Genomic DNA, 27,981 nt, shown 5'->3' with positions numbered 1-27,981 from the left:
TGAGGTTCCTCATAAAGGAACCCCAAGGCCAGAAAAAACGCATCCACATTGAGCAACGCAGGATCCCCTGGAGCCAATGCAAAAGCCCAATCTTGAGGGTCGCCCCGGAGCAAGGAAATCACAATCCTGACCTGCTGAGCAGGATCTCCAGCAGAGCGAGATTTCAGGGACAAAAACAACTTGCAATTATTTTTGAAATTTTGAAAGCAAGATCTATTCCCCGAGAAAAATTCAGGCAAAGGAATTCTAGGTTCAGATATAGGAACATGAACAACAAAATCTTGTAAATTTTGAACTTTTGTGGTGAGATTATTCAAACCTGCAGCTAAACTCTGAATATCCATTTTAAACAGGTGAACACAGAGCCATTCCAGGATTAGAAGGAGAGAGAGAGAGGAAGGCTGCAACATAGGCAGACTTGCAAGTGATTCAATTGAAAGCACACTCAGAACTGAAGGGAAAAAAAAAAAAAAAAAAAATTTTCAGCAGACTTCTTTTTTCTCTCCTTTCTCTGCCAATTAATTTAACCCTTTGTGGGCCGGTCAAACTGTTATGGTTCTCAATGGCAAGAGAACATAGCCCAGCATACATAGGAACTAGCTCTTGGAAGGATGGAAACTTAAACTGACCATGAACTAAACCTGCCGCACAACTAACAGTAGCCGGGTAGCGTAGCCTGCGTTTTATCCCTAGACGCCCAGCGCCGGCCGGAGGACTAACTAATCCTGGCAGAGGAAAATATAGTCCTGGCTCACCTCTAGAGAAATTTCCCCGAAAGGCAGACAGAGGCCCCCACATATATTGGCGGTGATTTAAGATGAAAATGACAAACGTAGTATGAAAATAGGTTTAGCAAAATCGAGGTCCGCTTACTAGATAGCAGGAAGACAGAAAGGGTACTTTCATGGTCAGCTGAAAACCCTATCAATACACCATCCTGAAATTACTTTAAGACTCTAGTATTAACTCATAACATCAGAGTGGCAATTTCAGATCACAAGAGCTTTCCAGACACAGAAACGAAACTGCAGCTGTGAACTGGAACAAAATGCAAAAAACAAACAAGGACAAAAGTTCGACTTAGCTGGAAGTTGTCTGGTAGCAGGAACATGCACATAAAGGCTTCTGATTACAATGTTGACCGGCATGGAAGTGACAGAGGAGCAAGGTCAAATAGCGACTCCCACATCCTGATGGGAACAGGTGAACAGAGGGGATGATGCACACAAGTTCAATTCCACCAGTGGCCACCGGGGGAGCCCAAAATCCAATTTCACAACAGGGGGCCACGGGCTAGGGCCCTACTATCCCAACATATCACTATATAGCTGTCACCATAGGGGCCGCGGGCTAGAGCCCTACTACCCCCACATATCACTATATAGCCGTCACTATGGGGGCCGCGGGCTAGATCCCTACTACCCCCACTTATCACTATATGGCTGTCACCATAGGGGCCTCGGCTAGAGCCCTACTTCCCCCACATATCACTATATAGCCGTCACCATGGGGGCCGCGGGCTAGAGCCCTACAACCCCCACATATCACTATATGCCGTCACTATGGGGGCCGCGGGCTAGAGCCCTTCTACCCCCACATATCACTATAGAGCCGTCACTATGGGGGCCGCGGGCTAGAGCCCTACTACCCCCACATATCACTATATGGCCGTCACCATAGGGGCCGCGGGCTAGAGCCCTACTACCCCCACATATCACTATATAGCCGTCACCATGGGGGCCGCGGGCTAGAGCCCTACAACCCCCACATATCACTATATGCCGTCACTATGGGGGAAGCGGGCTAGAGCCCTTCTACCCCCACATATCACTATAGAGCCGTCACTATGGGGGCCGCGGGCTAGAGCCCTACTACCCCCACATATCACTATATGGCCGTCACTATGGGGGCCGCGGGCTAGAGCCCCACTACCACCACATATCACTATATAGCTGTCACCATTGGGGCCACGGGCTAGAGCCCTACTACCCCCACATATCACTATATGGCCGTCTCACCATTGGGCTGCGGGCTAGAGCCCTACTACCCCCACATATCACTATATGCCGTCACTATGGGGGCCGCGGGCTAGAGCCCTACTACCCCCACATATCACTAGCCGTCACCATGGGGGCCACGGGCTTGAGCCCTACTACCCCCACATATCACTATATGGCCGTCACCATGGGGCCTCGGGCTAGAGCCCTACTACCCCCACATATCACTATATGCCGTCACTATGGGGGCCGCGGGCTAGAGCCCTACTACCCCCACATATCGCTATATGGCCATCACCATAGGAGCCGCAGGCTAGAGCCCTACTACCCCCACTTATCACTATATAGCTGTCACCATAGGGGCCGCGGGCTAGAGCCCTACTATCCCCACTTATCACTATATGGCCGTCACCATGGGGCCGCGGGCTAGAGCCCTACTATCCCCACTTATCACTATATAGCCGTCACTATGGGGGCCACGGGCTAGGGCCCTACTTCCCCAACATCTTACTATATAGCTGTCACCATAGGGGCCGCGGGCTAGAGCCCTACTACCCCCACATATCACTATATAGCCGTCACTATGGGGGCCGCGGGCTAGAGCCCTACTACCCCCACTTATCACTATATGGCTGTCACCATAGGGGCCTCGGGCTAGAGCCCTACTATCCCCACTTTTCACTATATAGCCGTCACTATGGGGGCCACGAGCTAGAGCCCTACTACCCCACATATAACTATATAGCCGTCACCATAGGGGCCGCGGGCTAGAGCCCTACTACTCCCACATATCACTATATAGCCATCATTATGGGGGCCGTGGGCTAGAGCCCTACTACCCCCACTTATCACTATATGGCCGTCACCATAGGGGCCGCGGGCTAGAGTCCTACTATCCCCACTTATCACTATATAGTCGTCATTATGGGGGCCACGGGCTAGAGCCCTACTACCCCCACATATCACTATATAGCCGTCACCATAGGGGGCCGCGGGCTAGAGCCCTACTACCCCCACATATCACTATATAGCCGTCACCATAGGGGCCGCGGGCTAGAGCCCTACTACCCCCAAATATCACTATATAGCCGTCACCATAGGGGGCTGCGGGCTAGAGCCCTACTACCCCCAAATATCACTATATAGCCGTCACCATAGGGGGCCGTGGGCTAGAGCCCTACTACTCCCTCATATCACTATATAGCCGTCACTATGGGGGCCGCGGGCTAGAGCCCTACTACCCCCACTTATCACTATATGGCTATCACCATAGGTGCCGCGGGCTAGAGTCCTACTATCCCCACTTATCACTATATAGCCATCACTATGGGGGCCACGGGCTAGAGCCCTACTACCCCCACATATCACTATATAGCCGTCACCATAGGGGGCCGCAGGCTAGAGCCCTACTACCTCCACTTATCACTATATAGCCGTCACCATGGGGGCCGCGAGCTAGAGCCCTACTACCCCCACATATCACTATATAGCCATCACTATGGGGGCCACGGGCTAGAGCCCTACTACCCCCACATATTACTATATAGCCATCACCATAGGGGCCACGGACTAGAGCCCTACTACCCCCACTTATCACTTTATAGCCATCACCATGGGGGCCGCGGACTAGTGCCCTACTAACCCCAAATATCACTATATAGCCGTCACCATAGGGGGCCGCGGGCTAGAGCCCTACTACCCCCACTTATCACTATATGGCCGTCACCATGGGGCCGCGGGCTAGAGCCCTACTACCCCCAAATATCACTATATAGCCGTCACCATGGGGGCCGCGGGCTAGAGCCCTACTACCCCCACATATCACTTTATGGCCGTCACTATGGGGCCGCGGGCTTGAGCCCTACTGCCAGGAACGGACTGGGGCTGAAATTCAGTCCTGGCGTTTGAAATCTTACATGCCCATGTTGTCTCCGTCCCCATGAACCAGATAGGATATATTACTAATATTACCCTGGATGGAGGAAAGGAAGATTTTGTACAAGAGCAATATTTCTAATGATTCCTGTGGCCTGCTGGGGTAAGTGATGGAGTCAGTGACTTTGTGTCCATTACAACTCTTAACAGTATGCATATCTTGAGAACACCGATTCTGTTAACAACATAGCAGACAAGGCGGCCCATGACCAGAAACCCTTCTGGCATTTGCCAGATGGCCAGTTCGGCCCTGCTACAGTACGTTCACGTTTAGTGAAAAAACAAAACTTCATGAGGGTGCTTCAAACATGTACGACGTACAGTATTGGTATGCCATGTATTTCAGTAATATTCTATTACAAAGGAACATTAATTCAGAATTTTAATTAAATTTTTTTTAAATTAGGAACTGCATGGAAGAATGAAGGCCACAGGTAGATGTTAGAAATCTTTCTGCACAGGTATTATTTATTACGTGTATTTGTGCCCCATCATATTCCACAGAAAATTCCCTATCAGTATGTCTTTGGAGTGTGGGAGGAAACCGGAGTACCCGGAGGAAACCCACGCAAACACGGGGAGAACATACAGACTCCTTGCAGATGTTTTCCTTAGTGACATTTAAACTCAGGATCCCAGTGCTGCAAAGCAACAGTGCTAACCACTGAGCCACCGTGCTGCCCAAGTACAGCTTTGATGATGGACTTGCTGCTGTACTTTCTTCAGGGCACTAGATGTATATGGTGCCCTACTGACAGATTGGAAAAATGCATCTTTTTCTGATGCTGCGAGCAGCCCTAGATAATCCACGCCGACAGGATGATATTATCCGTCGAAAGATGGAACCTATGAGAAGAAATATAAAACTAATGTAAGTAATGGGACTCCATATTAGGCTACTTTCACACTAGCGTCGTGCACTGCACGTCGCTATGCGTCGTTTTGTAGAAAAAACACATCCTGCAAAAGTGCTTGCAGGATGCGTTTTTTCTCCATTGACTTGCATTAGCGACGCAGTGCGACATATTGCCACACGTCGCAACTGTCGTGCGACGGTTGCGTCGGACTGTCGCCACCAAAAAACGTTGCATGTAACGTTTTTTGGTGCGTCGTGTCCAGCATTTCCGACCGCGCATGCATGGCCAGATCTCCGCCCCCTCCTCCCCGCACCTCACAATGGGACAGCAGATGCGTTGAAAAACAGCATCCGCTGCCCCCGTTGTGTGGCGCTTCTACAGTATGCGTCGGTGCGCCGCAACGTCGCATTGCGACGTGCAGTGCACGACTTAGAAGATACTGCTTTAGTGTTATTGTGGCAGGACAATAGAGAAATCTTATCTTTTCAGTGGAACTGGATAATTGTCAGTCATCATACATGTGACAATCCCACCACTGACAGATAACATCTTCTCCACATGAATTACTCTCACTGGCCAACATCAAACAACATAGACCTTATTATCACACTTACGTCTTCTAGGTTCTCGCTCTTCTATTATTTTGGCATTTTGCTCTTCTACCAGTTTTATTGCAGACTTATTTTTCTTTTCAACTAGAAATTCATATAAAAAGTAAAAAAAACAAGTCAATGATCATTGTCAGTCATCATACATGTGGCAATCATACCACTGGGAGTTAACATCTCCTCATGAATAATTCTCAGTCGCCGACATCAGACAACATAGACCTTATTGTCACACTTACCACTGCTAGGTTCTGTCTCTGCTACTATTTCTGGGTCGTGTTTTTCTCCCAGTTTTAAAGCAGATGTATTTTTTATCTCACCTGGAAATTCATGTAAAAAAGTAAGAAAAACAAGTCAATAATCATTGTTAGTCATAGATGTGAAAATCCCACCATTGACATATAATATATCCTCCGCGTGAATTATTCTCAGTCGCCGACATCAGACAACATAGACCTTATTGTCACACTTACCTCTGTTAGGTTCAGTCTCTGGGACTATTTCTGGGTTTTGCTCTTCTCCCAGTTTTAATGCAGATATATTTGTCATCTCAACTGGAAATTCATATAAAAAAGTAAGAAAAACAAGTCAATAATCATTGTTAGTCATAGATGTGAAAATCCCACCATTGACATATAGTGATGAGCGAGTATGCTCGTTACTCGAGTTTTCCAAGCATGCCTGGGTGTTCTCTGAGTATTTTGAGCATGCTCATGAATTAAGTTTTAGTCTCCGCAGCTGCATGATTTGCGGCTGCTGAACAGCCTGAATATATGTGGGGATTGTCCGTTTTTTAGGAAATCCCCACATGTATTCAGGCTGTCTAGCAGTCACAAATCATACAGCTGCGAGGACTAAAACTTAATTTCCGAGCACGCCTAAAATACTTGGAGACACCTGAGCATGCTCGGATAACTCGAGTAACGAGCACACTCTCTCATCACTACACGAATATATCCTCCTCGTGAATTAATCCCAGTCACCGACATCAGACAACATATTGTCACACTTACCTCTGGTAGGTTCTGTCTCTGCTACTAATTCGGGGTTTTGCTCTTCTCCCATTTCTAATGCAGATGTATTTTTTGTCTCAACTAGAAAATTCATGTAAAAAAAATAAGAAAAACCGGTCAATAATCATTGTTAGTCATAGATGTGAAAATCCCACCATTGACATATATATAGTGATGAGCGAGTGTGCTCGTTGCTTGAGTTTTCCGAGCTTTCTCGGGTGTTCTTAGAGCATTTTGGGCATGCTCGGAAATTAAATTTAGGTCCCCGAAGCTGCATGATTTGCAGCTACTAGACAGCCTGCATACATGTGGGGATTGCCCTTTTTGTTTCAGAAATCCCCACATGTATTCAGGCTGTCTAGCAGTCTCAAATCGAGCAAATGCAGGGACTAAAGCTTAATTTCCAAGCACGCCCAAACTACTCGAGCATGTTCAGAAAACTCGAGTAACAAGCACACTCGCTCATCACTAATTATATGTTAATACACGGGGAAGGGCCAAAGAGCGCCGGCTCATGCACACTACAGTATTTTGATCTGCCTTCAGCAAGGCAGAGGGAAATGTGCCTGCGCAGGAACGTGATGGGGGAACACTGTGTGGATGACATTGGATGCATCATCCACACGAAGCAGAGAAGGAGGAAGACATCACAAGAAGAGAGGAGGCTCCGGATCAAGAACAGTAACGCCCATCAGTCCGGACTGTGCCATCGGTGAAAATATTAAAATGTCTTTTTTGTTTTTTGAAGGGCGGCTTGGAGACTTATACACAGAAATTCCAGAATGCTGTAACACAGAGCTGAAAGGTGGTGGTCTTAGGTTATATGGGAAAAATCTGGTGACAGGTTCCCTCCAATATGACATTAGATGCAGCAGTGTTATCATATACTGTAGTCCATTACATAAAACATGTGTCAAATTAAGGGTACCTATAGGGTTAGTTTGGGGCCTGATCGAGCCATGTGCACAGTATTTGTGGTCAGTATCAGGCACTAGACTGTATGGCCCCTTATAGTTTTTAATGCGCAGCACAAACGAGTGAGAATTTATACATTAAAGTGTTGGATTGTTGTTTATTTTAAATGCACAAAAAAGCAGTGATTATCTGAGCCCTCATGTAACATTTACATTACACCTTTTAATCAGTGGCGACAACAAGATTTCCTATAGACCTGCACATACCTGACAATATGGGAGAGAGTGACTTGTTGTTATCAGTAGTGAAACACTGATTATCACCATCATTTCTATTACTAGTAGGAGAAGATTCTCTCTGCCTGTTTGGTAGAAGAAAAATAATAAATTACAAGTAAAAGCACTTAAAAATAAAAAAACTCCTTTCTGTATGGGCAGTTAGGACTCTTGGACAAAATGGAGGGGATACCTTGCACAGGACTGCCTTCTATCACCAAGAATGAAGAATAACTAGTAATAAAGGGCTTTAATGAAATGGAAATGAAAGGCTGGTCACAATGATCAACTGTTATCATTAGCGTTATCACAAGCCAGACCCTACAGTGATGATCAATCATGGGGTGGTGGGTTCTGGATTTAGTATTGTGTCATATGCATTTTGTATTTGGTATTCTGAAGATATGTCAGTACTATACCCCATAATAATAATCTACTCACATGTCTGAGTGTTTTGTGCTCGTCTCTAGAGAACAATCTGGGGATGGCTCATGATCTTCATTGCTCATCATCCTGGTATTGGTTGCATATAGCTAAAATACACAGAGTAAAATTAAATATACATATATATATATATATAGTATTTTAATACTATTTTAGTTATAGTTTTGTGGATTTACTGATCACATACTTACCTTAAAAAGTCTTTGAGAAGATGATACATAGGTTAGGGTTTCTGGCCAATCACTGACTTCACTTGTGTCACCCTTATCTGAATCCATATGTATGGGTCTCCTAATGCCAGCTACAAAGTACAAGTATTATCAGAGATTATTAATATAATCACAGACAGTCACCATATTATTACTAATAATGATGGGAACATACTGTCACATAAAATGAAAGACAAGACAAATGGCAGCTTTAGCCAGATGACGTCTCATTCTACTTACTGTCAAAGTAGCAGGTATCCTCCTCTGACTTAAGATTTGGCATAAACCGTGGCTTCAGATATTGGAGGTTCTCAAAATCTAACTTTCTCAGGAATGGATGACTCTTGATTTTATTTGCTCCTTCTGGAAATGGAAGACAAGAACAAAGTGATCCAGACAATGTTAGGAAAACTGTACATTTTATGTTAATGTAAACTGAAGACATAGCAGAGCCAAAATATACTGCAAGTCATGGCATGAATAATGGGGAATAGACAAGAAGGTAAAGCAGAGACCTCAGTGATAATTTCCGTGAAGATTCATGGAAATTATCTATTTGTCAGGTCACCAGGGCTGGCCCGAGAGATTACGGTGCCCTAGGCAAAACTATTTTGTTGCGCCCGTACTACTTTTAACATACCTCCCAACTTTTGAAGATGGGAAAGAGGGATAAAGTTTGCGGCGCGCTAAGCGCGCCACGGCAAATTTTAGGACACGCCTCTGACCACACCCATTCATAACTAGCCACACCCATATCCACGTCCCAACCACACCCATTTAGCGCTGCTGATCACACTGTTTCATAAAGAATAATTATAAACAAAAAAATATGGCCACACAGTGCTCCATACTGTATAAAGGCCACACATGATGCTCCATACTGTATAATGGCCACACATGATGCTCCATACTGTATAATGACCACACATGATGCTCCATACTGTATATTGGCCGCACATGATACTTCGTACCATATAATGGCCACACATAGCTACTCCTACACACGCGGCTGCGCTCCGTACACACGCGCTCCACTCCATACACCTCGTACACGCGGCTCCGCTCCATATACCTCGTACACATTTAGCTCCGCTCCATACACCTCATACACACGACTCCGCTCCGTACACCTCATACACACACGGCTCCGCTCCATACACCTCATACACATTCAGCTCCGCTACATACACCTTTTGCCTTTTGAAAAGATTTTTTATAATTTTTTCTATTTTTTCTCTGGCGCCCCCTTAGGGTTGGCACCCTAGGCGACCGCCTAGTTCGCCTATACGTTTGGGCCATCCCTTAGTTATAAGCTATTATTAATACTACTATATACATTACCTGTCCCGAGTCTATGTTTTGGACTTTTTCTGAGCAGCTGAGTCATGATGTTTTGAGCATCAGGATGACTAGTAGAATTTTTAATTTTCAAAGTGATGTTATCTGTTATATAAAAAGTAAATATTACAGAAAAGAAAGTCTATACATTTACTGTAATTTAAAAAAAATATCAAAAACAACAAGTAACTAAACCAAAGAATGAACCTAACAACTGAACCAAATTACTATGGCATCACACAGCATTCAGATTATTTTACTTACCCGTGATGATACTGTTGAAAATATCTTTTTTACGTCTTCCATTAAATGGCACATGGCCAGTAAGAAATTCATATAAGATGATCCCTATTGACCACCAGTCAATAGGCCTTCCATAGCCCACCTTTAAGATGACTTCTGGGGCTACATAATGATAGGTGCCAGTCACCTGGAAACCAACAGAACAATGAGAAGATGATCAATGAAAATAGCTGTGATAAATAATACCAGTGGAAAAGTTTTCTATGTGAGAAAATATAAGAGAAGCAGAAATAGATCAGATCTGTAAAGAATACGTTTTGTATGTATAGCTAACCTCATTATCACGGAACTCTCTGGTGATATCTTTACTTCGAACCTTGTAAATATCTGATGTTGGTCTCATGAGTCCGAGTTTTGAAAGCCCAAAATCGGCAACTTTGATATGTCCAGTTGATGATATCATGAGGCTGTGAAAGAAAAGATATTGTTAGTCCTAAGTAATAATCCATAGACTGTATACCAACCTATAACTGTCTTTCCCTTTTTATACTTCTGCATTCACTTACTTTAAAGGCTTCAGGTCTCGGTGAACCACACCATAGCTGTGCAGATATTCCACAGCAAGGACCGTCTCTGCAATATACATGCGGGCCAAGGCAAGGGATAAACGACCATAAGACTTTATGAGCCTGTCACAGTCTCCTCCTAGAGCAGAAAGCAAATATAAGAGGTGAGAGTTTGTTACAATGTAAATTACACATGCTGAATGAGAAATAAGCTGAGACATTGGGGCAGGGAGTCAATCATAGAGATACACTGTGTGATGTAGAGCGTATACTGTATACTGCAGAGTAGTCCTATACAAAAAGAGAGCTCAGATCTGCCCCGTGCTGGTAACCTCTTACATTGCACTGTCAATCTCTGACATTGGCATTTACAGCAGGTGATCTGGAGGCGAGCTGCTCTAAGCACTCATCATCTACCATTCCATGTCAGTGGTTTGCTATGGTTGCTGAGTGTCTGCGGAAGACTACTATCCTTGCCATTATGGTACTTCTGTGAAGGTCAGTGTGTAGCTTGGCTCCATAGGGGACCAAGATTTTCACCGTATTCTGCAATACCCATACTGCAGTACATACTGTAGTAAATTTGATTATATAATCGCAAGTTCAGGTCCCTTATGGAGACTAAAAAATAAAATAATAATACAAATATTTGGGGAAAGAACATTAAATATAAAAATCACTTATTCTCCATTCAAAATTAATAAAAAAACAAAAAACTCAAATGGAATTGCAGTGTTTTTGATGCTCCAACATCAGAAAATAATGCAATAAGAAGCAATGAAAATTATTATGTCAGAAAGATGTTATCCTCCTAAACTGTTCTTATGAGCATGTAGATTAATGTAATATAAATACATTGGTGCCTTTATATATTTAAGCAGATATGAGCTGGATATAGATACAATGGATATGTCTTACCTGCTTCAAAGTCCATGACCATACAGAGATGTTGTTTAGTTGGGAAGGAACAAAACGTGGAGACAACAAAGGGACAATCGGAGAATATTGCGATATCCCTTTCCAGATAGGCCATTTTAAGATATAATGGATCATGCATGTTGCTCCTTGCTTGTTTCTTCATGGCGAATACCTTGTTTGTGTCTTTGTGACGCACTAAGTGGACGGCGCTGTAGAGGAGAAAAATCCATAGTTTATACCGAATTCTTACTAACTGTCTATATATGTCAAAAGATCTTCTGTATTCATCAATAGTGATGAGCGAGTATACTCATTACTCGAGATTTCCGAGCATGCTCAGGTGTCCTCCGAGTATTTGAGCATGCTCGGAGATTTACTTTGTTCACCGCAGTTGCATGATTTGCGGCTGCTGGACAACCTGAATACATGTGGGGAATGCCTGTAAGGAAATCCCCACATGTATGCAGGCTGTCTAGCAGCCACAAATCATGCAGCTGCGGGGACACAAACTAAATCTCCGAGCACGCCCAAACTACTCGGAGAACACCTGAGCATGCTCAGAAATCTCGAGTAACGAGCACACTCGCTCATCACTAATAGTTAATAGATTTATGGCCGTCACTAGAAATCAATGTCTGGAAATACACAAAATAGCTCAGCATGAATGATCACTCACAGGAGGTTTTCATCCATATCACACCATAACTGAGCTGAATCGTGACAAATAGATGTGGACTAGATGACTAGATTAGATCTAGTGCAAAGTGGTATCAATAACAGCAGCAGCTCGCCACACAAAAAACAAGTCCTTACAAAGCTCTATCGGATGAAATAATAATGTTACAGATCTTGGAAAACAGTAACATTTAGACGTGGACTCATATACAGGAAGTTCCCTAAGGCAGGACATATAGACAGAGGCATCATCATAAGGAGTTTGGGAAAAATGTAGATTATACATAAAGCTCACCCATAAGATCCACTGCTGAGCTCTTTGATCTGGGTATAGTCGCTCTTACTTGGTTTTCTCATAGGGTCCAATGATCTGATCTCGGCCTAGAAGAATAAGAAATGACAATGAGACATAAAAGTTGCAGGAAAATAAAGGTGCAGATGCAGGAACTTCTCTACTCTATGTCCTTGCTGATTACACTGCAGCATATGTAGAGGGCATGATACAAGCAGGACGCTCCCCAGACACTATTATATTATAGGGGATATCATCCATACACATATAAAGGACATCACACAGAGGAGACAGGAATAATAATAATAGGTCCAATCTACATTAAGAATAGAGTTAACCCGCTGTCCTATGGGGTATAACATGTGATGTGTAATTCATACCCCATTATCGGATGATATACAGATGTTTTCTCTGATACTTACACTGGCAGATTCGGGGATCTCTGGTGTCTCAGGTATTCCACCGTCAGCAGTTGCCGGCTCAGTTGTCTCTAATATAATGATAAAATAATGAGACATCATGTATTAGACGATATCAATACTTAATATATAAAACATCGATACAAGGAAGGGAAGACAAGTAAATGGTATAATACTAGTTATATGGATATTCTGCACATCTACTATATAATTGTCTAAGGGTCACTTCCGTCTGTCTGTCCTTCTGTCTGTCTGTCACGGATATTCATTGGTCGCTGCCTCTGTCTGTCATGGAATCCAAGTCGCTGATTGGTCGTGGCAAAACGCCCACGGTCATTGCCACGACCAATCAGCGACGCGCACAGTCCGGAAGAAAATGGCCGCTCCTTACTCCCCGCACTCACTGCCTGGCGCCCGCATACTCCCCTCTGGTCGCCGCTCACACAGGGTTAATGCCGGCAGTAACGGACCACGTTATGCTGCGGGTAACGCACTCCGTAACCGCTGCTATTAACCCTGTGTGTCCCCAATTTTTTACTATTGATGCAGCCTATGCGGCATCAATAGTAAAAAAATGTAATGTTAAAAATAATAATAAAAATAAAAACCTGCTATACTTACACTCCGTAGTCCGCCGACCCGCTCGCGCCAGCCGTTCCCGGCGATACATTGTGAAATTACCCAGAAGACTTAGTGGTCTCGCGAGACCGCTAAGTATTCTGGGTAATTTTGCAATGCATCCTGGGAACCCAAGATGGCGGCCAGCGCGAGCGGCTCGGCGGAGCTTCGCTGGATCCCAAGCGTCGGTAACCGCTTCCTGGATCCAGGCGCCAAAGGAAGGTGAGTATATAACTATTTTTTATTTTAATTCTCTTTTTTTTAACAGGGATATCATGCCCACATTGCTATATACGTGGGCTGTGCAATATACTACATGGGCTGTGCTATATAATACATGGGCTGTGCAGTATAATACGTGGGCTGCGCAGTATAATACGTGGGCTGCGCAATATAAAACGTGGGCTGCGCAATATACTACATGGGTTGTGCTATATAATACATGGGCTGCGCAGTATGATACGTGGGCTGCGCAGTATAATACGTGGGCTGCGCAGTATACAATGTGGGCTGCGCAGTATACAACGTGGGCTGCGCAATATACAACGTGGGCTGTGCAATATACAACGTGGGCTGCTCAATATACAACGTGGACTGTGCTGTATAATACGTGGGCAGTGCAGTATAATACGTGGGCTGCGCAATATACTACGTGGACTGTGCTGTATAATACGTGGGCAGTGCAGTATAATACGTGGGCTGCACAATATACTACGTGGGCTGTGCAGTATAATACATGGGCAGTGCAGTATAATACGTGGGCTGCACAATATACTACGTGGGCTGCGCAATATACTACGTGGACTGTGCTGTATAATACGTGGGCAGTGCAGTATAATACGTGGGCTGCGCAATATACTACGTGGGCTGTGCAGTATAATACATGGGCAGTGCAGTATAATACGTGGGCTGCACAATATACTACGTGGGCTGTGCAGTATAATACGTGGGCTGTGCAGTATAATACGTGGGCTGCACAATATACAACGTGGGCTGCGCAATATACAAGGTGGGTTGCGCAATATACAACGTGGGCTGCGCAATATACAATGTGGGCTGCGCAATATACTACGTGGGCTGCGCAATACACAATGTGGGCTGCGCAATATACTACGTGGCCTGCGCAATATACAACGTGGGCTGCGCAATATACAACGTGGGCTGCGCAATATACTACATGAGCTGTGCAGTATAATACGTGGGCTGTGCAGTATAATACGTTGGCTGTGCAGTATAATATGTGGGCTGCGCAATATACAACGTGGCCTGCGCAATATATAACGTGGGCTGCGCAATGTACTACGTGGGCTGCGCAATGTACTGCGTTGGCTGTGCAATGTACTGCGTTGGCTGCGCAATGTACTGCGTGGGCTGTGCAATGTACTGCGTGGGCTGCGCAGTGTACTGCATGGGCTGCACAATATACTACGTGGGCTGTGCTATATACTACGCATACATATTCTAGAATACCCGATGCGTTTGAATCGGGCCACCATCTAGTACTGTATATAATTATGGTGCATCCATAGATATACTCTACCATAAATGTGTGATTGTTTGGGATCTGACAATGACTCGAATGGGGACACTATGAGGTTCTTTGTGTATTTTGGGGCTGAGAAGATCCCAGAAGAGAGAGCCAGAGGGGTTTTTAGAATTGCATGAGCCCTCTCTATTATAGTCTATAGGAGGTCCAGGAGCCGTCTCCTGCCTCATACAGAGGATGAAGAGTAAATGTATATATTCTTTGGTGTCTCCATAATATTATTGTTTGTAGGAATACGAGATGATCAGCTTACCTTCAATCAGATCACTCTTTAGCCCTGGCTTCCTGGTATTGGGGTCAGCGATATTTCGATGTTGCCCCTCTTTGGAGTCACCTTCCGGTGTTTCCTGATGGATATAATATGTATAATTAATATTACTTGCACAAATACTAAATTACAGTACACAAAAGAAAGAAAAGACTAAACCTGGATTTACATAATTGCGGAATTGAGTGGATTATACACGGCTGCTCCGTCCAGTAAATCCACATTAATATATAAGGGACTTGTATATACAACAGTTCTCCAATAATATCTATTACCAGAACTACAGCATTTACAAGAAGGCAGATTGTGAAGATAAAGTGAGACAGATGTGATATGAAAGGTCCGTACCACTGAGTACACCACAGACTGTCACCACAGAGGATGGAGCAGAGACAGGCTGCCATAAAATATCCTGCATCTGCCTGGAGCGGACAGGGAGGCTTCAAAAATGAGAAATATGACAATCTGCTATATGACTAGTAATCTGGAGAAGATCAGACAAGAAAGACATGAGATATAGAAGATGACAGATTCATACCAAATGCTTCAGTGAGCGGGCCATATACTCTAGTACATCCAGGAACTTTTGGGCCAGTTGTTTAAAAAAGGCCAGATCTCCACTTTGAGATCTTTCTTCAGCCTATAAAAATGGAAATAAATAAAAAAGAAAAATCATTAAATTGCTCTTGGACAAAACACATATTTCATGTAAATAAACATGTATTTTATGAATATTATCCATTATTATTTTATGTGCTTTGCCCAGTTTGTCTGTTACTTACCTGTCCTGATGTTTATCTGTAAATGCTCAAGATATTCTGAGCTTATACAACCTCGGTGGTATTTGGTCCGGCAGTCTCTCACTAGCTTCATAACCAGCCGGTAAGTGAAGCTGAGGACGCCATCGGGTAGTGGTAGCGCAATGTCAGGAGCATAGGTGGTAAGAATCCCCTGGAGTAGTGCCAACACCTCAAGTTTATCTGAAGAAATTCCAGACATTTCAAAAAAATCCAAGCGCAGTCAATATATCACCAGCTTCGCAGCCAATCACTGACAACAATGACACCTGGGCAGTAATTACTTGGGTAAGTAGTGGCGGTGACTTATGATGTCATAACGGAATCTCGTGGTGGAATGTTAACATTTCATCAGTGATTCCATCATGGAATCCGGGGATGGAATCTTAACTAGTGTTGAGCATTCCGATACCGCAAGTATCGGGTATCGGCCGATACTTGCGGGTATCGGAATTCCGATACCGAGATCTGATACTTTTGTGGTATCGGGTATCGGTATCGAAACAACATTAATGTGTAAAATAAAGAATTAAAATAAAAAATATTGCTATACTCACCTCTCCGACGCAGCCTGGACCTCACCGAGGGAACCGGCAGCGTTCTTTGCTTAAAATGTGCGCGTTTACTTCCTTCCATGACGTCACGGCTTGTGATTGGTCGCGTGCCGCCCATGTGGCCTGAATGCCTAGAAAATCCTGAATGCCTAGAATTAGGCATTGAGGACCTGAAAATTACATCACGGCTTGCTGTGATTGGTCGCGTCGCGGCCACATGGGCGGCACGAGACCAATCACAAGCCGTGACGTCACGGAAGGAAGTAAATGCGCGCATTTTAAGCACAGAACGCTGCCGGTTCCCTCGGTGAGGTCCAGGCTGCGTCGGAGAGGTGAGTATAGCAATATTTTTTATTTTAATTCTTTATTTTACACATTAATATGGATCCCAGGGCCTGAAGGAGAGTTTCCTCTCCTTCAGACCCTGGGAACCATCAGGGATACCGTCCGATACTTGAGTCCCATTGACTTGTATTGGTATCGGGTATCGGTATCGGATTAGATCCGATACTTTGCCGGTATCGGACGATACTTTCCGATACCGATACTTTCAAGTATCGGACGGTATCGCTCAACACTAATCTTAACCCATTTACAACCTTGAAAGTATAGGTATGTCCAAGGTCATGTCCCTGTCTTTTTTAGGCAGCTCCAGAGCCCGCATCTCGACCCGCACATGACAGTTGATGTGATCAGCTGTCATGTCCCGCAAATAGATGCAGATGGATTTCGGCTGTCTACCACTTAATGCCACTGTCAATCACTGACAACGGTATTTATGACATGCTGACCAAAACCGTGTCACAAGTCTTGCTCATCAGCGCCCCTGTCACGTGATTCTGGGGTTGCGATGGGTGGTCATGACAGCCGGGGGTCTGCAGAAGACCAGTGTGTCTGTCCATTGATCATCTTTTACGAACACCGACTCATGGCTGGCGTTCAGATTTTTTTTCCACCACTTAACCTCTTCATGAACCAGCCTATTTTGACCTTAATGACCTGGCCGTTTTTTGCAATTCTGACCAGTGTCCCTTTATGAGGTACTAACTCAGGAACGCTTCAACGGATCCTAGCGGTTCTGAGAGTGTTTTTTCATGACATATTGGGCTTCACGTTAGTGGTAAATTTAGGTCGATTTTCAAATTTTGAATTTTTATTCTGTTAAACGAGAGTTATATGACACAAAATAGTTAATAAATAACATTTCCCACATGTCTACTTTACATCAGCACAATTTTGGAAACAACATTTTTTTTTTTCTAGGAAAGTTATAAGGGTTAAAATTTGACCAGCGATTTCTAATTTTTACAACAAAATTTACAAAACCATTTTTTTTAGGGACCACCTCACATTTGAAGTCAGTTTGAGGGGTCTATATGGCTGAAAATACCCAAAAGTGACACCATTCTAAAAACTGCACCCCTCAAGGTGCTCAAAACCACATTCAAGAAGTTTATTAACCCTTCAGGTGCTTCACAGCAGCAGAAGCAACATGGAAGGAAAAAATGACCATTTAACTTTTTAGTCACAAAAATGATCTTTTAGCAACAAGTTTTTTATTTTCCCAAGGGTAAAAAGAGAAACTGGAACCCAAAAGTTATTGTACAATTTGTCCTGAGTATGCCGACTTTTTCAATGAAAAATTGGCTCCAATCTTTAGCAGACACCATGTCGCGTTTGGAGAGCCCCTGTGTGCCTAAACATTGAAGCTCCTCCACAATTGACGCCATTTTGGAAACTAGACCACCCAAGGAACTTATCTAGATGCATAGTGAGCCCTTTGAACCCCCAGGTGCTTCACAAATTGATCTGTAAAAATGAAAAAGTACTTTTTTTTCACAAAAAATTTTTTTAGCCTCAATTTTTTCATTTTCACATGGGCAAAAGGATAAAATGGATCCTAAAATGTGTTGGGCAATTTCTCCTGAGTACACCGATACCTCACATGTGGGGGTAAACCACTGTTTGTGCACACGGCAGGGCTCGGAAGGGAAGGAGTGCCATATGACTTTTGAATGAAAAATTAGCTCCAATCATTAGCGGACACCATATCGCGTTTGGAGAGCCCCTGTGTGCCTAAACATTGGAGCTCCCCCACATGTGACCCCATTTTGGAAACTAGACCCCCCAAGGAGCTTATCTAGATGCATAGTGATCACTTTGAACCCCCAGGTGCTTCACAAATTGATCCGTAAAAATGAAAAAGTACTTTTTTTTTCGCAAAAAAATTCTTTTAGCCTCAATTTGTTTATTTCCACATGAGCAACAGGATAAAATGGATCCTAAAATTTATTGGGTAATTTCTCCTGAGTGCACTGATACCTCACATGTGGGGGTAAACCACTGTTTGGGCACACGACGGGGCTCGGAAGGGAAGGAGCGCCATTTGACTTTTTGAATGAAAAATTAGCTCCAATCATTAGCGGACACCATGTCGCGTTTGGAGAGCCCCTGTATGCCTAAACATTGGAGATCCCCCACATGTGACCCCATTTTGGAAACTAGACCTCCCGTGGAACTAATCTAGATGTGCGGTGACCACTTTAAACCCCCAAGTGCTTCACAGAAGTTTATAACGCAGAGCCGTGAAAATAAAAAATAATTTTTCTTTCCTCAAAAATGATTTTTTAGTCTGCTATTTCTTATTTTCACAAGGGTAACTGGAGAAATTGGACCCCAAAAGTTGTTGTCCAGTTTGTCCTGAGTACGCAGATACCCCATATGTGGGGGGGAACCACTGTTTGGGTACACGTCGGGGCTCGGAAGGGAAGTAGTGACATTTTGGAATGCAGACTTTGATGGAATGGTCTGCGGGCATCATGTTACGTTTGCAGAGCCCCTGATGTGCCTAAACAAGAGAAACCCCCCACAAGTGACGCCATTTTGGAAACTAGACCCCCCAAGAAACTTATCTAGATATGTGGTGAGCACTCTGAACCCCCAAGTGCTTCACAGAAGTTTATAACGCAGAGCCGTGAAAATAAAAAATCATTTTTCTTTCCTCAAAAATGATTTTTTAGCAAGCAATTTTTTATTTTCACAAGGGTAATAGGAGAAATTGGACCCCAGTAGTTGTTGCCCAGTTTGTCCTGAGTATGCTGGTACCCCAAATGTGGGGGGGAACCACTGTTTGGGCACACGTCGGGGCTCGGAAGGGAAGTAGTGACGTTTTGAAATGCAGACTTTGATGGAATGGTCTGCGGGCGTCACTTTGCATTTGCAGAGCCCCTGATGTGCCTAAACAGTAGAAACCCCCAAGTGACCCTATTTTGGAAACTAGACCCCCCAAGGAACTTATCTAGATATGCGGTGAGCACTTTGAACCCCCAAGTGCCTCACAGAAGTTTACAACGCAGAGCCGTGAAGATAAAAAATTATTTTTCTTTCCTCAAAAATGATGTTTTAGCAAGCAATTTTTTATTTTTGCAAGGGTAACAGGAGAAATTGGCCCCAATAGTTGTTGTTTTCCTGAGTATGCTGGTACCCCATATGTGGGGGTAAACCACTGTTTGGGCGCACGTTGGGGCTTGGAAGGGAGGGAGCACCATTTGACTATTTGAACGCAAGATTGGCTGGAATCAATGGTGGCGCCATCTTGCGTTTGGAGACCCCTGATGTGCCTAAACAGTGGAAACCCCTCAATTCTAACTCCAACACTAACCCAAACACACCCCTAACCCTAATCCCAACTCTAGCCATAACCCTAATCACAACCCTAACCCCAACACACCACTAACCACAACCCTAACCCCAACACACCCCTAACCCTAATCCCAACCCTAACCCAACCCTAACCACAACCCTAACCCAACCCTAACCACAACCCTAACCCCAACACACCCCTAACCACAACCCTAACCCCAACACACCCCTAACCATAACCCTAACCACAAGCATAATCTTAACCCTATTTCCAACCCATGCCCTACTTCCAACCCTAACCCTAAGGCTATGTGCCCGCGTTGCGGATTCGTGTGAGATTTTTCCGCAGCATTTTTGAAAAATCCGCAGGTAAAAAGCACTGCGCTTTACCTGCGGATTTACCGCGGATTTCCAGTGTTTTTTGTGCGGATTTCACCTGTGGATTCCTATTGAGGAACAGGTGTAAAATGCTGCGGAATCCGCATAAAGAATTGACATGCTGCGGAAAATACAAAGCCGTGTTTCCGCGCAGTATTTTCCGCACCATGGGCACAGCGAATTTGGTTTTCCATAGGTTTACATGGTACTGTAAAGGTATGGATGAATGACCTCGGGGAGACCAAAACATCCCACTTTCATTCCCGGGGAAAAGGCCTGGCTATTCATTGCTTGCGTTGAGAAACACGTGATGGTGTCTCCGCAGCTACTCTACATGCATTTACATGGTACTGTAAACCTGATGGAAAACTGCTACGAATCCGCAGCGGCCAATCCGCTGCGGATCTGCAGCCAAATCCGTACTGTGTGCACATAGCCTAATTCTAAGGGTATGTGCACATGCTGCGGAAAACGCTGCGGATCCACAGCATTTCTGCAGCTGCGGGTCTGCAGCAGTTTCCCATGAGTTTACAGTTCAATGTACACCTATGCAAAACAAAAAACGCTGTGCACATGCTGCGGAAAAAACTGCGCGGAAACGCAGCGGTTTACATTCCGCAGCATGTCACTTCTTTCTGCGGATTCCGCAGCGGTTTTACAGCTGCTCCTATAGAAAACCGCAGTTGCAAAACCGCAGTGAAATCTGCAGAAAAACCGCGGTAAATCCGCAATAAATCCGCAGCGGTTTTGCACTGCGGATTTATCAAGTCCGCTGCAGAAAAATCCACAGAGGACCAGAATACGTGTGCACATATCCTTACCCTAACCCTAATTCTGACCCTAGCCCTAACCCTACCCCTAACCCTAACCCTAGTTCTAACCCTAGTTCTAACCCTAGTTCTAACCCTAACCCTAGTGGAAAAATAAAAGTAAATATATTTTCTTCATTTTATTATTGTCCTTACCTATGGGGGTGATAAAGGGGGGGTTCAATTACTATTTTTTTTATTTTGATCACTGCGCAAGCGCCCGCCATTTTGGAAGATGGCGGCGCCCATGGAACAGACGGACAGACACCGGGAGGCTCGGTAAGTATGAGGTGGGGGGGTGTTGTGGATTCTGTTTTTGGGCTCCCTCTGGTGGTTACAGCTGGTACTGGGTGACTTTGGTGGGTTGCGGTCTCTGGTTTCCACCTGTCCATCAGAGGCTGGGTGTTTCCTATTTAACCTGGCTTTCCTGTCATTCCCTTGCCGGCTATCAATGTATCAGTGTGTCTCTGTTACCTTTGCTACCTGCTCCTAGGCCTTCAAGACAAGCTAAGTCTGGATTTCCCTGTTTCATGTTTGCTTTCATGTTTTTAGTCCAGCTTGCAGATATGTAATTCTCTGCTGCTGGTTGCTCTAGTGGGCTGAAATTACCACTCATGTACCATGAGTTGGCACATGAGTTCAAGTAATTTCAGGATGGTATTTTGAAGGGTTTTAAGCTGACCGCGCAGTTCACCTTTTGTATCCTCTGCTATCTAGCTTAAGCGGGCCTCATTTTGCTGAATCTGTTTTCATAACTACGTTTGTGCCTTCCTCTCATTTCACCGTCATTATATGTGGGGGGCTGCTATTTCTGTGGGAATATTTCTCTGGAGGCAAGATAGGTCTGTGATTCTTCTGTTAGGGGTAGCTAGATCTCCGGCTGGCGCGAGACGTCTAGAGTCCCCCCAGGAACGTTCCCCGGCTGCTGTTAGTTGAGTGTTGAGGTTCAGGATCGCGGTCAGCTCAGGTTCCATCACCCTAGAGCTCGTCCTGTTTTTGCCCGTGTTATGTGTTTAATTCCCTGCCATTGGGAACATGACAGTATAGCCGGCCCACAAAGTGTTAATTGTTTGGGCTGAAGCAGGAGAAAAAGAAGTGTTGAAGGGAAATTTTTTTTTTTTCCCTCAGAGTTTTGCTGCCTAGCCCTTAATTGCTGTCTAGCTGCTTCTTACCTCCTCTTAACCCTTGAATGGCTCTGACCTTAGCTGTTTAACATGGATGTCCAGAGTTAGGCTTCCAGCCTGAATAATCTTGCTGCAAAAGTTCAAAACATACAGGATTTTGTTGTTCACACTCCTATGTCTGAACCTAGAATTCCTATTCCAGAGTTTTTTTCTGGAGATAGATCTACCTTCCTGAATTTCAGGAACAATTGCAAATTGTTTCTTTCTTTGAAATCTCGCTCCTCTGGAGACCCTGTTCAGCAGGTCAGGATTGTAATATCTTTCCTGCGGGGCGACCCTCAGAATTGGGCATTTGCATTGGCACCAGGGGATCCTGCATTGCTCAGTGTGGATGCGTTTTTTCTGGCACTGGGATTGCTCTATGAGGAACCTAACCTGGAGATTCAGGCTGAAAAGGCTTTATTAGCCCTCTCTCAGGGGCATGATGAAGCGGAAGTATATTGTCAAAAATTTCGGAAATGGTCGGTGCTTACTCAGTGGAATGAGTGCGCCCTGGCTGCAAACTTCAGAGATGGTCTTTCTGAGGCCATTAAGGATATTATGGTGGGGTTCCCTGCGCCTACAGGTCTGAATGAGTCTATGGCTATGGCCATTCAGATTGATCGGCGTTTACGGGAGCGCAAACCTGTGCACCAGTTGGCGGTGTCTTCTGAACAGGCACCTGGGACTATGCAATGTGATAGAATTCAGTCCAGAAGTGAACGGCAAAATTATAGGCGGAAAAATGGATTGTGTTTTTATTGTGGTGATTCAGCTCATGTTATATCAGCATGCTCTAAACGCACAAAAAAGGTTGATAAATCTTTTGCCATTAGTACTCTGCAGTCTAAGTTCATTTTGTCTGTAACTCTGATTTGTTCACTGTCATCCATTTCCGTCGATGCCTATGTGGATTCGGGCGCTGCCCTGAGTCTTATGGATTGGTCATTTGCCAAACGCTGCGGTTTTAGTCTGGAGCCTCTGGAAGTTCCTATTCCTTTGAAGGGAATTGACTCTACACCATTGGCTATGAATAAACCGCAGTACTGGACACAAGTGACCATGCGCATGACTCCCGTTCATCAGGAGGTGATTCGCTTCCTTGTACAGTATAATTTACATGATGTACTAGTGCTTGGTCTGCCATGGTTACAAACTCATAATCCAGTCCTGGATTGGAAAACAATGTCTGTGTTAAGCTGGGGATCGCCCTGGGGGTTCTCGTGAGGGTTCGGTGACCCCTCCTCAAGGGGGGGGTACTGTTGTGGATTCTGTTTTTGGGCTCCCTCTGGTGGTTACAGCTGGTACTGGGTGACTTTGGTGGGTTGCGGTCTCTGGTTTCCACCTGTCCATCAGAGGCTGGGTGTTTCCTATTTAACCTGGCTTTCCTGTCATTCCCTTGCCGGCTATCAATGTATCAGTGTGTCTCTGTTACCTTTGCTACCTGCTCCTAGGCCTTCAAGACAAGCTAAGTCTGGATTTCCCTGTTTCATGTTTGCTTTCATGTTTTTAGTCCAGCTTGCAGATATGTAATTCTCTGCTGCTGGTTGCTCTAGTGGGCTGAAATTACCACTCATGTACCATGAGTTGGCACATGAGTTCAAGTAATTTCAGGATGGTATTTTGAAGGGTTTTAAGCTGACCGCGCAGTTCACCTTTTGTATCCTCTGCTATCTAGCTTAAGCGGGCCTCATTTTGCTGAATCTGTTTTCATAACTACGTTTGTGCCTTCCTCTCATTTCACCGTCATTATATGTGGGGGGCTTCTATTTCTGTGGGAATATTTCTCTGGAGGCAAGATAGGTCTGTGATTCTTCTGTTAGGGGTAGCTAGATCTCCGGCTGGCGCGAGACGTCTAGAGTCCCCCCAGGAACGTTCCCCGGCTGCTGTTAGTTGAGTGTTGAGGTTCAGGATCGCGGTCAGCTCAGGTTCCATCACCCTAGAGCTCGTCCTGTTTTTGCCCGTGTTATGTGTTTAATTCCCTGCCATTGGGAACATGACAGGGGGGATCGGAGCACAGGGGGGGAGATCGGAGCACAGGGGAGGATCGGAGCACGGGGGGGTGGGATCGGAGCACAGGGGAGCGGACAGGCGGACGGAGGGGAGCGGAGCACAGGACAGAGGACTGGGGAGGAGATCGGTGGCGGTGGGGGGGGGGCAGATCAGGGTTTCCAGCCATGGCCGATGATATTGCAGCATCGGCCATGGCTGGATTGTAATATTTCACCACTTTTCATAGGTGAAATATTACAAATTGCTCTGATTGGCTGTTGCACTTTCAGCGATCGTAGCCACGTGGGGGCAAAGTCACCCCCCTTGGGCTAAAGTACCACTCCCCCTGTCCCTGCAGATCAGGTGAAATTGGAGTTAACCCTTTCACCCGATCTGCAGGGACGCGATCCCTCCATGACGCCACATAGGCGTCACAGGTTGGATTGGCACCGACTTTCATGACGCCTACGTGGTGTCACAGGTCGGGAAGGGGTTAAGTAAAAAAAGAACCTATACATGTTTGTTATCTGCTTTCTCGCACTGACCTGTAGAATTATATTACCAGGTAAGTTTTAGCATTTAGTGAACATTTTAAATTAAAAAAAATTGTGGAATTGCACTTTGTTGCAATTTCACCGCAGTTTAAATTTTTCCCCTTTTCCAGTACAATATATGTCATCTATGGTGTCATTTAAAACTACAACTCGGCCTGCAAAAAACAAGCCCTCATAGGCTATATTGATGGTAAAAAAATGTTATGGCTCTGAGAAGTAGATCAAAAAACGAAAGCACAAAAACGGAAAATCGCAAGGTGGTGAAGGAGTTAAAAAGGCATCTCACCATAAAAGGAAGTTGCCTAGCAACATTCTAGTAACAATTAAGATACCAACATTATGGGTTGAGCATCAGAACCAGAATCAGGTAAAGAGGGAAAACCGTGGCTTTGCTGTTCTGATCAGGCTTTTATATCCGTCTTTCCCCAAAAATGTATTTTAAACATGTTTTGGATGCTAAATATTTTTACATGTGTAAGCATTTACTTTTTTTACATATTGTAACCAGGTTGGACTGGGAGTAAAATTCAGCCCTGGCATTTTAGAGCTCGCAGGCCCACGCTATCACCGCCCCCTACCCCAGCTTGTATTTTATGATTATTATCCATTATTGTTTTTATATGCTTTGCCCAGTTTGTCTGTTACTTACCTGTTGTACTAATGTCCTGATGTTCATCTGTAAATGCTCAAGATATTCTGAGCTTATACGACCTCGGCGGTATTTGGTCAGGCAGTCTCTCACTAGCTTTATAACCAGCCGGTAAGTAAAGCTGAGGACGCCATCGGGTAGTGGTAGCACAATGTCAAGGGCATAGGTGGTAAGAATCCCCTGGAGTAGTGCCAACACCTCAAGTTTATCTGAAGAAATTCCAGACATTTCAAAAAAATCCAATCGCAGTCAGTATATCACCAGCTTCGCAGCCAATCACTGACAACAATGACACCTGGGCAGTAAGCACTTGGATAAGTAGTAGCTGTGCATTATGATGTCATAATGGAATCTTGTAAGGTATTGTGATGTCATCAAGGAATCTGGTGATGCAATCTTAAAGGGGCATCTCACCTTAAAAGGAAGTTGCCTAGCAATAATTAACGTGGCAACACAATGGGCTGAGCATCAGTTTCTAACTCAGGCAAGGAGGGAAGAACCATGGGTTTGATCAGTGAGGCAGGCTTTTCATCTGTCTTTTCCCCCATAAAACATGTTGAACAGAGTTTGGATGCTAAATGTTCTTCACTTGTGTAAACATTTACTTTTTCTGGATATTGTGACATGAGATGGACTGAGACTAAAATACAGTCCTGGCGTTTCAAGCCCATGCTGTCACCTCCCCCTTCCCTAGATTGAAGTCTCTAATACTAATTTTATCCTACCTGGAGGAAAGCAATAATTTACTATTATCTATATTTCCAGTCTAAGATTTCATAATAATAATATTGCAATATATGGCTAACTTCTCACATTGAGTATTTTCACTGCATAAAAAATGCATATTCTTACAGTCCCAACAAAGTGAATTTATAGAAATCTCATACCCACTGTGATTTTTTATACCCTGCTTAAAATGACCTGCGCTGCTTGTGTGTTTGAAATCCACAATATACAGGATCAATTTTTCTTGCGATTGCTCTGAGATTTATATGCAGATTTTATCCATAGAATTGCATTAGATGAGGAAAACACTCAGGTAAAAAACACAAAATGCATAAAATCCACACATGACTCTATCAATAAAGCTTCGTGAAAGCCGAGTACCAGGAAGTATAAAAAATAAAGCAGATTTATTCAACACATAACAGAGTAACATAGTAACATAGTTTTTAAGGTTGAAGGAAGACTTTAAGTCCATCTAGTTCAACCCATAGCCTAACCTAACATGCCCTAACATGTTGATCCAGAGGAAGGCAAAAAAAAACCATGTGGCAAAGAGTAAGCTCCACATTGGGGAAAAAAATTCCTTCCCAACTCCACATACAGCAATCAGACTAGTTCCCTGGATGAACGCCCTATCAAGGAATCTAGTATATATAACCTGTAACATTATACTTTTCCAGAAAGGCATCCAGTCCCCTCTTAAATTTTAGTAATGAATCACTCATTACAACATCATACGGCAGAGAGTTCCATAGTCTCACTGCTCTTACAGTAAAGAATCCGCGTCTGTTATTATGCTTAAACCTTCTTTCCTCCAGACATAGAGGATGCCCCCTTGTCCCTGTCTCAGGTCTATGAGTAAAAAGATAATTAGAAAGGTCTTCGTACTTTCTCCTCATATATTTATACATTAAAATAAAATCACCCCTTAGCCTTCGTTTTTCCCATCTAAATAGCCCCAAGTGTAATAACCTATCTTGGTATTGCAGACCCCCAGTCCTCTAATAACCTTGGTCGCTCTTCCCTACACCCGCTCTAGTTCAGCTATGTCTTTCTTATACACCGGAGACCAGAACTGTGCACAGTATTCTAAGTGTGGTCGAACTAGTGACTTGTATAGAGGTAAAATTATGTTCTCCTCATGAGCATCTATGCCTCTTTTAATGCATTCCATTATTTTATTTGCCTTTGTAGTACCTGCCTGACACATGCCACTAAATGTGAGTTTGTCATCCACCCATACACCCAGGTCTTTTTCATTGACGGTTTTGCCCAGAGTTTTAGAATTAAGCACATAGTTATACATCTTATTACTTCTACCCAAGTGCATGACCCTACATTTATCCCCATTAAAGCTCATTTGCCATTTGTCAGCCCAAGCTTCTAGTTTACATAAATCCTCCTGTAGTATAAAATTGTCCTCCCCTGTATTGATTACCCTGCAGAGTTTAGTGTCATCTGCAAATATTGAAATTCTGATCTGAATGCCCCCTACAAGGTCATTAATAAATATGTTAAAAAGAAGAGGGCCCAATACTGACCCCTATTGTACCTCACTGCTAACCGCGACCCAGTCCGAGT

At 44.3% G+C, this 27,981-nt stretch overlaps 1 protein-coding gene across 1 annotated transcript in view; it reads right to left on the bottom strand.

The window, feature by feature from the left end:
* Positions 1–25,944, bottom strand: part of LRIG3 (leucine rich repeats and immunoglobulin like domains 3) — a 104,493-nt gene extending 78,549 nt beyond the window's left edge. The window contains exons 1-19 of the mRNA XM_077265378.1: positions 25,675–25,944; positions 15,675–15,776; positions 15,122–15,215; positions 12,708–12,775; positions 12,289–12,374; positions 11,319–11,527; positions 10,401–10,539; positions 10,169–10,301; positions 9,856–10,021; positions 9,595–9,696; positions 8,494–8,616; positions 8,236–8,345; positions 8,042–8,133; positions 7,592–7,686; positions 6,411–6,491; positions 5,871–5,951; positions 5,637–5,717; positions 5,404–5,484; positions 4,354–4,778 (exon numbers count right to left, since the gene is read on the bottom strand). Coding sequence (XP_077121493.1) covers positions 4,681–4,778; positions 5,404–5,484; positions 5,637–5,717; positions 5,871–5,951; positions 6,411–6,491; positions 7,592–7,686; positions 8,042–8,133; positions 8,236–8,345; positions 8,494–8,616; positions 9,595–9,696; positions 9,856–10,021; positions 10,169–10,301; positions 10,401–10,539; positions 11,319–11,527; positions 12,289–12,374; positions 12,708–12,775; positions 15,122–15,215; positions 15,675–15,776; positions 25,675–25,902 — 2,169 coding nt within the window. The 5' untranslated portion in view covers positions 25,903–25,944 and the 3' untranslated portion in view covers positions 4,354–4,680. Of the gene's footprint in view, positions 4,779–5,403; positions 5,485–5,636; positions 5,718–5,870; positions 5,952–6,410; positions 6,492–7,591; positions 7,687–8,041; positions 8,134–8,235; positions 8,346–8,493; positions 8,617–9,594; positions 9,697–9,855; positions 10,022–10,168; positions 10,302–10,400; positions 10,540–11,318; positions 11,528–12,288; positions 12,375–12,707; positions 12,776–15,121; positions 15,216–15,674; positions 15,777–25,674 lie in introns of the transcript that reaches the window.
* Between the last annotated feature and the right edge of the window lie 2,037 nt (positions 25,945–27,981).

Source organism: Ranitomeya variabilis, chromosome 5 (genome assembly GCF_051348905.1).
Source record: "Ranitomeya variabilis isolate aRanVar5 chromosome 5, aRanVar5.hap1, whole genome shotgun sequence".
Classification (NCBI taxonomy): domain Eukaryota; kingdom Metazoa; phylum Chordata; class Amphibia; order Anura; family Dendrobatidae; genus Ranitomeya; species Ranitomeya variabilis.
Note: the sequence above shows the minus strand (reverse complement) of the source record. Positions and strands in the feature narration are given on the sequence as shown.